Source organism: Brachyistius frenatus, unplaced genomic scaffold, assembly GCF_029030835.1.
Source record: "Brachyistius frenatus isolate BFR_SWC_R1_liver_20210118 unplaced genomic scaffold, ASM2903083v1 Contig_3, whole genome shotgun sequence".
NCBI classification, from domain to species: domain Eukaryota; kingdom Metazoa; phylum Chordata; class Actinopteri; family Embiotocidae; genus Brachyistius; species Brachyistius frenatus.
The window spans coordinates 2144104-2155367 of NW_027210602.1; the positions used below are offsets into that span (position 1 = coordinate 2144104).

The following is an 11264-nucleotide window of genomic DNA, read 5'->3' on the forward strand; positions in this document are numbered from 1 at the left end:
GAGGATCTGCTGTATTTTCTGGAGCTGAAAAAAGTCCACTTGGCTCTGATTCGCCCTCACAGTTTACACAAGCATCAATGTGACCTCACGTGACTGTGAGATGATGTGTGCCCTCCGCTGTCCAAGAACAATACAACTGGCTCAACTGTAACTTACAGTATGGTTTAATCAGTTTACTCTACCATTAAAAAGAACTCATTCTCACGTTATAAAATATGCTTTCTTTTTCTTGATGTCTTTTTCAGCTACTGTTGAGGCAGACTCGATTTTCACTGGAACAATATGTAAATGTTTCTTTCACAGGGTCCACAGGGCAAAACTTACAAGTTTCACAGTAATAAGTGTAAAATTGTGAGATCCCTGAGTTTGAAACAATTTTTTTTTTTTAATGATGGATGTTACCTGATAGAGCAATGAGAACGGTCGGACAGTCATGTGACGTGGACACACGCCGACAAAAAAGATTAGACCAAGACAAACATGGGCTTCTCAAAATTTCAGCACCATTATTGTGAATTGTTTGTTTTTTGTGCTGTGGACCAAAGTAACTATTACATATTTTTGTAAGAGTTGATTGCCTGGTGTTTCCAGACCAATACCAATTCACTACGTGAGTATGTGGGTCTGAGTACTCTCGATGGTAAATTGTTTCCAGTTGCGTCCTGATGGTTGTAGATCTCAGTTTAATTTTGAAACTATTGCAGCAGGAGAATGTACATTGTACATGTAAACCGAAACTTTGCGTACAGTAAACCTCGAGAGTGCACCCAAGGGGCAACCTACAGTGACATCACCCATTGGTTTGTGTGCTGCTGTGATGAAGCCTCAAGTTCAGGTTTTGTCCGTCACCATGTTGTTGTTCTGGAGCCAGACGTGACCATATTTGGACGATCTGGGGAAGAGCGAGCGGTGGCTCTGACTTGATCTGACTGGGAACCTGAGGACACTATGCCCTGTCCACGTACACCGGAAACCTGACTGCACTATAGGCCTGTCATTCAAACAGGACTCTCAGCCAAAAACACACGTTTTTTAAGGCTTAATTTCTAATGGGATTACTTGCAGATGATCCGCCAGAAAAACAAATAAGAAGAAGGGACTTTAGCTCACAACACCAATATAACTCATGGAAAAAATGATCGGCACTGTATTTCATAAAAGAAGTTTGGGAGTCTATGGAGCCAGAGGCTCTTTGGATCCAACCTCCAGCAGCCCTCGGTGGTATTGCAGTTTTTGGCACTTCCACATCGGCCTAATTTTTCAGACCCAGAAGCTACGTCCACGTTTATATACAGTCTACGAGTGCAATCTTTTAAAGTTTGGGGGTTGGTTGATGTTGGTTGTTATGGAGAATGGGGGCACACGATAATCATTAAAATGGGGATGGCACTATAGGACAATCTTTCTCTGAAAAATGTTTGACTCCTTTTCATGTGACAAGTGACATGAATGATTGTGGGACGAAAGAATACAAATCTTCAGAGAGAGAGAGATTTAAATACACTTTCTCACACAGCAGTGTTAGAAGGAGGTTTAAGATCAAGTTTGATTATCTGAAAAGGTCAAGTATGAAGCATACTAACGCCTAAACCACAGCACTAATTGGGTAAAATTTTGAGTAGTGAAAGTAAAAGAGCAGCGCTTGCCCCTCCCTCATTATCATTGAGCTCAGTTGCAAATAGATCAGACCACTGCAGTTTATAAATGTGGCTAAATATATGTCTCTGATCACAGCCTTCCTGAAGTAAAAAATAAAATAATGCTTTAAATGGGGCTATTACCATTGTTTCATATTTCTAGATAATGAGAGCCACTTAACTTCATACGGTTGAAGTCAATTTTGGCTTCAGGATGAATGTTGGTTTCTCAGGATCTTATTCTGGACTCATTCATTCACAGAAAAATCCAAAGAAATAAATAAGAGCATGGAGTTTGTCTGAGGTGAGGCCATAATCACCTGCTTTCTAAATGACTCAACTGTTGAGGAAATGTCACACAGCACTCCAGTATTATTTGCAGTCATCTGCCTCCTAGTGTCAGAAGATAGGACACTGTCATAGATCTGGGATTATCACACAGGCGACCTCTATTTCATTAGGGCCCGAGCGAAAGCCCTATTGTTATTCAAGGAATTATTTTTCTCGTTCATTATTATTCTGACGTAAAGTGATTTGCCTTTTTGGAGGCTTTATCGTATTCAAAAATTCATGAAAGTTGACAGACACATGTCTCCCGGCGAAAGATTTCGTATTCTAGTGGAGTCGCGAGTGGGCGTGGCCAAATGGCTCGAGAGCGCCCCCTAAAGAGATGCCCCGACGGCCACATTTACCTAAATTCACGAAATCCGGTGGACGTGTATCACACCTAGAAGCACAAAAAAGTTACATTGCACCATTACGTCAACTCCACAGGAAGTCCGCCATTTTGAATTTAGTCGCCATTTTGGGCGATTTTCACATGTTGTACTTTGTCGAACTTGTCCGAGGGATTTTTTCAAAACGACTTGAAATTTGTTCTATGGATAGTTAACATGTTTGGGATTAAAATTTATCCAAATTATTCGTTTTCGTAGATATGTGTGCCCATTAAGTGGCGGCCATTTTGAGGGCCTCGCCATGAAATTACAAGTTACTTTAAATCTTATGTACATGGACCGACCTTCTCCAAACATTACAGGTATGATAACAGCTCCGCCCTGAAAACCCCTGTGGGGTAATATTCGCTCATAGTCATAGCGCCCCCTGGTGGACACTGGAAATGACACTTTCACATTCTGCGTCAAGCTGGTTGATCACGTGAACGTAAAGTCGGGTCACAATAACCTGAACATGTAGTTGATGATATATTGAGATATTCGTTCGACTTTGTCAATGGGCGTCGCCGTGACGATGCGGCAAAGTTTGATGTCTCGCCGTGACACAGGAAGTTGATGTTTAAGGTCAAAGGATGCTTGAAACCTCATGAAACGTGTGACATATGTCCGGCGTGGTGAGACCATCCATCTGATGTGTTTTGCGAGTGGGCGTGGCCAAACGGCTCGCCAGCGCCCCCTAAACTGCAGCTCCGGCACCTAGTTTCACCTACATGCACCAAATTCGTTGGACACGCGTATCACACTTAGATGTACCGAAAAGTGTCTCGGCATCATGAATTTGTTTTCGTCGATCAGTGTGACCGTGTCGTGGCGGCCATTTTGAGCATCTCGCCATGAACATGCAACTGACTGTAACTTTTATATACATATTCCGATCTTCCTCAAACATTAAATCTTTGATTGCAGTCCCGCCCTGAAGACACCTGATAGTAATATTCCGTCATAGTCATAGCGTCCCCTGCTGGAGACAGGAAATGAGACAAAAATAGCAACTTTAAGCGGGGACATGCGGTCCCTCGTGCGCTGCACGTTGGGGAGCCGGCTTCGGGGAGGCGGTGCAAAGAGTGCGAGGGCCCGTATATCCCTGCTTGCAGTTTTAATTTTCTCTTGTATTTATTATCCTACATCTGCCACGAGGTCATTTATCTGTCAGTAAATGCCTCGTTTAGATTTTTCTTTTCTCTTCAGTTCCATCTAAATTAATCAAGATGTGTTTTATAACCAATGAAGCTTACTATTTATTGTTCTATTTATTGATTTTGGTGCTTCCTATAAAATCCAATTTCTTTGCTTTGAAGTCGGTAGTTCTCACAAATCTTTGTGATTTGAGAATCAGTAAAAATCCTTGCTGCGGTTTAGCAGCCGTGCTGTGGTCAATTGTGTACATGCTAGAAAGAATTTCCTGGTTTGCCAGACAGATGAAAATGAAAACCTTGGATTAAGTTTCCCAAGCTATGTATTATACATGTGGTGGGAGCAGAAGAGCAGTGATTTGACTGGGCTGCAGCAAATGACTTTGATTTATCAGCAGAAGTTCTTGGGGTTGACCGTCTGCACCAGACGCAGCAAAGTAGATATCAAGTATCACCACAGCCTCATGTTGTTTTTTACTCAGAGTAATTATGACCTTATAGGAGAATACTGTGATGCATGTGATGAGCCTTTCACGTTTTCAGCAAAGCTCCAGTGCAGACGGCGCTTAGGTGGAGGTGGAAGGGGGGTTGTGGGAGAACGTTTCCCAGAAAAATCTGAAAATGTTGCAGTACCATCGGGGAGTTATGTTTAAGTTCTTGAGATCTTCCTCTGAAAAAGTTGATGAGTGCTGAGATTTCTGGCGAAGGGTGTTGCAATTTGGTTGGGAGTTCATCCAACAGTCAAGGGGAAAGCTATTTATCATGACATGTTGTTGATCTGGTAGAAAACGAAAAAATTAGGAAAGTATACAGACATTTATAAGAAATGGGCCATATTTGTAAACTTTGACAAAGTAAAGTAGGTTTCATAAGAAGTTTGCATCTGTTACTGTCTGTTTTGTTACTGATGAAGAAAAGAAGTTTCACTGTCTGTGTTACTAAAGCACATTTTAAAGGGCCAGACTGAGCAGTTATCAAACACAGTTGGCTGGACATCCCGTATCCACTGGTTATATGAACAACAGCAGCAGACTTGTATAACAGAATCAGAAACTACAAATGCTGAACTCCTCCTACTCCTCCTCATCATCTCACAGGGCGCATCTGCAGGCTGCAGGAGCACAGCCATATGAGTTTACAAGGATACACTCAAACTTAGCTTTTCTTCATTGTTCACTGGATATCCTTCAAACAGAGATGAAGGATATTTAAGTGGCACCCCTGCTTATTTTTGTATTCGTTCTGTCACATTCAGTCTTCTTTAATTGCGCTCATAATGGGATTACGCGTGTTTGGCACACCACGTTACGCATACGCGTGCGTCTATTTATTTATTTTTATCCTGCAAGGTGCCCACTCTCAGAGGACTCCGGGGACACAACAAGGAAACGAGCAAAGAGCGGCTCTCCGGCAGACGCTCCAGTGGTCACACAACGGCAAGATTTTTAGCATTTTAAGTCACGGCTCGGAGTATCAGCCGCCGAGGCGGAGGGGTGCTCAGCAGGAGCAAGTGCAGACGCGACCTGTCACCATCATTCGTGATGCGGACGTGAGGCATCCGGACACCCAGAGCCAGCCGGCGGCCGAGCAGCACCAACAGCAGCAGCAGCAGCAGCCTCCCCAACCCGCGTCCAACTCTCACGGCCTCCCGCCGCCACTCCAAAGGCTCGTGAGAGTGCACGAGAACCGCCAGCATCACAATGACCGTCCCGGTGAGCGCATGGGGATGCAGGCGACCCGCAGGGTCAATGAGACCGAGGAGAAGGTCACTGTCAGTCCACCTCTGCCCAGCAGGGAGGACATGATGGTCGGGGATGATCCATACGACCCCTACAAATCCAGCGACAGTGATAATCCATATTACAATTACCATGACGCTTACGAGAGACCGAGACCGAGATCGAGACCCGGATATGGCACAAGGTATCATCAGTACGGTAAGAGTGGAAAAAGTACTCAAGACAACATCTCATTCAGAATAAATAAATAGATATTCAGATAAAAGTTGTCTTTATGATGGTGGGAAAATGCTTCAAGTCAAACAAACAATAAATAAGTTGATCATTTAGTGTGTTTACTTAATCTATCTGTTAAATTAAGCTATGGGAAACATTAAGCCTTATATTTATTGATTTATTTATCAGTATTCATTTATTTTGTTTGTTTTATTTACCAGCTTCATGTATTGTCTTATTGATCTTTTTATTACTTTTATTATGTTGTTGTAGGTCTCCCTGATCTGGTCCCTGATCCATACTACATTCAGGCCTCTGCCTATGTCCAGAGAGTCCCGATGTATAACCTGAGATGTGCAGCTGAGGAAAACTGTTTGTCAAGGTAGACTTCTGTCAAGGCTAGAAAGAAAAAAAAAGTGGGTTTGCAGCCATGTCTGAGTGTGATTCAGAAAGCTTTGAATCATAACAACCATCCAAAGTGTTTGTGGGTGAGAGCTGTGCAGTGGAAGCCTAAGATGAGGTCAAATTAACCAGATCCTGCCACTGATGGTGGAGTGGGGTGGAGTGGTGGATTTCTGTAAAAGTTTAATCATAGTTTGCCCGGGGAGAGAAAGCCTGAATGGTAAACACATTATTGAAAACCAACCCAAACAACCACGTGTCTCCAGAGGATTTTTCCACCCACCATTTACACAGACTGGCCTCACTCAGACACTGACAGTCTGCTCCACTAAGAGGAGGGGATGTAGGAAGCAAAACAGCCTTAGTGGTGTCATTGTGTCCACATATGACCGTGTGGTTTTTCTGCAAACATGTCTTTTGTCTTTGCATCCTGCCTGCAGCTCAGCTTATAGATCAAACGTTAGGGACTACGACACTCGAATGCTGCTGAGGTTTCCTCAGAGAGTCAAGAACCAAGGGGCGGCCGACTTCCTCCCCAGCAGGCCACGTTACTCCTGGGAGTGGCACAGCTGTCACCAGTGAGTATAATAATGTCATGTCAGTGCTGTCCACCTCACCATCACACACAGAAAGAGGCTGTTGGACTTTTCGTGGCCTTAACCCTCCAGTGTCAGCTTTGATTTTGGTTCATTTTGGTAGACTGTATTCCCTCCTTCTCGTCTTTGTTAGTCACCTTTTGAACTGTCTTTACCCCACATGTGTGGTTTCCTTTGTGCGGCCTAAGTCTGACTTATCATTTACCAGTTAAATAAAATGTAAGGGAGCCCCAAATACAAGAAAAGGACATGAGGCCTCATAAAAATGTACAAATCTTGAGCGACAATCCCTCAAAATAATCATTATAGAACACTTCACTGTTATAAAAAGTTCTTTATTCTGCAGAAAAGTCAAACAACAATACTACATATTTAGATTTTAAGTGGTTTTCATCTTAACTCATTTTTGTGCCTTTCTAAAGCAGCAGTGTGAAATATTTAGTGGCATCCAGTGGTGAGGTTGCAAAATGCAACGAACTGAACACCCCTCAGCTTCCAGTCACAAAAAAGAAAATATGGTGGTCACAAAACTTGAAGAAAACTTAAAGTCTTTCCTTTGATCCAGTGTTTGGTTTGTCCCTTCTGGGCTACTGTAGAAACATGGTGGTGCAAGATGTTGTACTCCATAGAAGACAACCCTTCGCTATTATAGATGTGAAGGGCGCTTTCTAAGATGACAACAACACAATGATAAGATTATGAATTTATTCAGACTATAAACTTGAGACAGAGGTGTTTGTAATTCAGTTACAGTATGTACCAATAATTAATGAACAAATTTCCCAGACATTGCAATCATTATTTGCCATTTGCAGTCTGCTGTTGTGGTCTGGCACCAACTGGTGAACCAGAGATGTGTTAAGAGTTTACTTTGAATCTTTAGGCTTTTAAAGATGTAATTTTCTATTTTGACAATCTCATCGTTGATACTATAAAACTGTCTTCAGCCCTTCAAAAGATGTGAAGAAAATGACTGTACTTGAGTTTGAATGTAGTTCATTTACACCTGAAAATCCAGACATGCTGAAGTAAAGCTCTGTGATGATGATAATGAGCCCTAACCAAAACCTGCTGGTATTTTTGTCCCTCTTGAGCAAATGGAAAAGTGCCTACTCTTTTTTCTCAACTCCAAAGAAACTACCTCAGTCCATAGTTATGTCGTGAAACAGGCGGCCGCTGAACGATACTGCCCAAGATGGAGCACCTTTGGCAGAGATCCAGTGAACGGTTGATGTAGACTATAGATTGTTTGTCAGTGTGTTTTGAAAGTCAACTGATGGTAAAATCCAGACTGTTTTTGTCTCATTAAACAAACGCTTTCTTGTAGGAAGTGGAGCTAAACCAGAGATAGATTCACAGTAGGTCCACACAGCCATGACAAATTTAAAAAAACCTCCTGGGATGTTTTCAGTCAGTGACCTGCAGGGATTTGAATAAGATATTCTTAGGCTACATGTTAGTCAGTATTTATGTAATTGTATCTAGTGAACAAAAAAACTGTCTTTAAACTGTCTTTAAATTGATGTGGAGTTCTTTGAGCTTATTGAAATGTCTCCTGAGTCGTTAAACGCTGTGCTGCTGATCTGCAGGCACTACCACAGCATGGATGAGTTCAGCCACTACGACCTGCTGGATGCCACCTACCAGCACTCGGTAGCAGAGGGCCACAAGGCAAGCTTCTGCTTGGAGGACACTTCCTGTGACTACGGATACTACAGGCGGTTTGCCTGCACCGCACATACTCAGGTCTCAAAGCTGAAAACGACAGTGCATCACCATTACTGACTATTTTTACACTAACAGTGGGTCACAAACATCGCTAGTTGTATGTGGAAGGTGTCATTTGCAGTGATGAATCCACAGAGGAAAGGGAAAGGGGACTCTCCCCTCTGCACCACGGAGCGTTTTAGCTTCCTTCAGGTCATTGTTTTGGCTTTTGGCAAAGTGGAGCAGAAGCAGAGCTAAAAAATAGAGTGAATATTGGACTTTTGTTTGTCAGGTGGACAGGAACACAACGAATGCTAATTATTTTGCTAATTTTCTGGATGTGCAACTTCTTCCTGACAAATTCATCGTATCAACTTTATGAGGCAATAAAATGTGTTCTGTTTACAGCTTGTTTTGGCTGCCGCCAAGAGGCTAAATGCTTCTATAGCCAGTTAGCTCCTGTTAGCTAGAACAACAACAGTATCAGAGTATTTCTGAGTCCAACTATCTGCTGTTCTAAGTGACTACACAGACTCGATTTCTAACAAGCCAGAAAATAATTTACTGCACATTTAAAGCCTAAAAACATCACCGCTATCTGAAGAAACAGCAGTTATATCCTCTGATTTGTATTATACCTGGATTATTTTTTTACAACAAGACATCATTTTTGATAAATTACCAGCACGAGGCTAATCTGTTGACACATATTCATTGTTCTTCATATTTGTATTACTGGGCCCTTTTTACAGAACACATTTTGACTTTTTATAGTAGAAAAAGCACAGCCAGAAATGACATCTCCAGTAAATTCAAGTGTCCCCAGTCAGTGTGACCATGAGCCAGCATTTACAACACCAGGGCCTCAAATCAATTTAATCAATTTAACATTAATTTACTTTAATTAATGGTGCTTTTAGCACAGGAACATGTCAAGTCAGGTCACCTCGAGGAATCTAACTATAAAGATAGCCATAAACTCTTCAGACCATAGTGCGGGGAATAATTCTTACCAGATTTGTCAGATCAGATATTGGTTTCTAAATTTCTAAAAAGGAGAGTGGAGCTAACATAAACAAGTGTTCTTTTACTGAGGAAGCTGCATTTGAGTTTCAGTATTTCCTTTCTGCGTGAGCCAGTGGTGATGATAGTTTTATGATTTCCGTTTTCTCCTGAGATGATTTCACCTGCCCGAACTTTTCCACTCAGTTGTTTTGTACATGAATTCATTTTCCATCCATTTTTTTTTTCCAATATTTTGACCTGATGTTTTGTTGTTGTTTTCATTTTTTTCTCTTTTTGTTGACATTGAATCAAAAATAACCTCCAGGATTAAACCAAAAACATAGTTATTGCTCTGAATTTTATTTTTTTTATTATTCCTATCATCAGATGTCAGACTGTAATAACATTAAAATCTTTGTCAAGGTTACGGTTAGCTGCTGTTTTTACCTTAAAGAACCTTTTATAGTTTAATAAGAAGTTTAGTAGATTTTTTTTTAAAGGATGTTGTCCAATGTGCAGGGCCTGAGCCCGGGATGTTATGATACCTACAACGCAGACATCGACTGCCAGTGGATTGACATCACAGATGTGAAACCTGGCAACTATGTCCTGAAGGTTTGTTTGAAATACCAGATGTTGTCCCCACTTTAATCCCTTTAAAAGGAGTAACACTTAGTGGAATCACAATGTGTACAAAAACAAAACGTTTTGAGTCCATGCTCTTTACTTTGTAGACTGTAGACAAATGTGTACAAAAACAAAATGTTTTGAGTCCATGCTCTTTACTTTGTAGACTGTATTTTCCTAAATTCTTATTTTGTATTATACTTTTTTCCTCCACAGGTCAGTGTAAATCCATCCTATCAAGTCCCAGAATCAGACTACAGCAACAACATTGTGCGCTGTGATGTTCGGTACACGGGCAACTATGCCTACGTGTCAGGTTGTCACATGTCATCGTAAGTATCACGTTAGAGGTGACACATATATCTTTGGGATTTCTCATGTCCTCCAATAATTATTTAATGCTTTTCCATTTTCATTTTTCAGATATTAAGAAACGATGGTCACTTACAGCGACTCTACAGACATGCTGTGTAAATAACAATGAAGAGGACTGCATATGAAACTATATAGAAAAATATAAAATAAGATTTTGTAAGACATACATTAATTTTATAATTGAAATACTTCCTGATTTGAAAAACAAGTAGGAACCATCTGACATCATGGTGCGAATAATGTCGAATCCTTCTTTGCTTGCGTGGGAGAGCAGGTTTTTTTTCTCCTTATCTCAACTTTTCTTTAGAAAATGTCTTACTTCTGGTAGATTTCAGGCCACATGTAAAAAATGAAATCCATGACATGTAGGATCCTAGAAAAGTTAAGTAAAATCATAAACCAGCCTGCCCTTCTTGTTAAGTCAATATCAAATATATTACAATTTTAAAAAGAACCTGTTGTTTAAAGGAAAATGTCTTGTTATATTTATATGCAACCGATGAAATCTCTCTTTACTCAAAAGCTTTTGAAGAAACTTACTTGAATAAAACTTTGTGATATTGTATGGTTGCTTTAAGCTGATTATTTGGTGACGACTCTCTCCTTGTCTTGTCTTTGTTTCAAACATCTTATTGTCTTTACTCAACACAAACACCCACAAAAATACACATCATTTTAAAAAGGCCAATATCAAGTTGGGCTGCAAACGAATGATTGTTCTTTTCACTGGGGAATTAGCTGATTATTTTGGATGAATCCATTGATTGTTTAGTGGATAAAATATCTAAAAACAGTTCAAAATGCCCAGCACTTCATTTGTGATAGTGATATAAAACAAACAACAACAAAAAACAAAGTTCTCCAGCACTTTCACTGACAAATATTTTACATTGACAAACACTCTCAAATGTCTGTAGCTGCCAGTAACTACATTATAGTGTGTTTTAAACCATTTATCAAATGTGCATAAATCGCCTAGTATGTCTTTTAAATGTTAAATCTGTTTATCATCTCAGTCAATCTAAATCAATAGTTTAATAAAGAAGAGAAAGAAGATTTGCAATGTCTATAAAGTCAGATTTATAATAAA

At 40.6% G+C, this 11264-nt stretch overlaps 1 protein-coding gene across 1 annotated transcript; it reads left to right on the forward strand.

The window, feature by feature from the left end:
- The first annotated feature begins 4629 nt into the window (after positions 1 to 4629).
- Positions 4630 to 10737, forward strand: loxa (lysyl oxidase a). The gene is made up of 7 exons (XM_069702681.1): positions 4630 to 5444; positions 5736 to 5844; positions 6305 to 6442; positions 8050 to 8206; positions 9692 to 9787; positions 10016 to 10131; positions 10223 to 10737. Exons 1-7 carry the CDS (start codon positions 4784 to 4786, stop codon positions 10227 to 10229), a joined length of 1284 nt encoding a protein of 427 aa, XP_069558782.1. The 5' UTR covers positions 4630 to 4783; the 3' UTR covers positions 10230 to 10737.
- The last annotated feature ends 527 nt before the right edge of the window (positions 10738 to 11264 follow it).

Excerpts from the sequence above, each read along its gene's own strand:
- loxa (XM_069702681.1), top strand. The coding sequence starts at position 4,784 with ATGGGATTACGCGTGTTTGGCACACCACGTTACGCATACGCGTGCGTC. Across the intron at positions 5,445-5,735 it reads CACAAGGTATCATCAGTACG|GTCTCCCTGATCTGGTCCCT; the intron begins GTAAGAGTGGAA and ends ATGTTGTTGTAG. Across the intron at positions 8,207-9,691 it reads CCTGCACCGCACATACTCAG|GGCCTGAGCCCGGGATGTTA; the intron begins GTCTCAAAGCTG and ends TCCAATGTGCAG.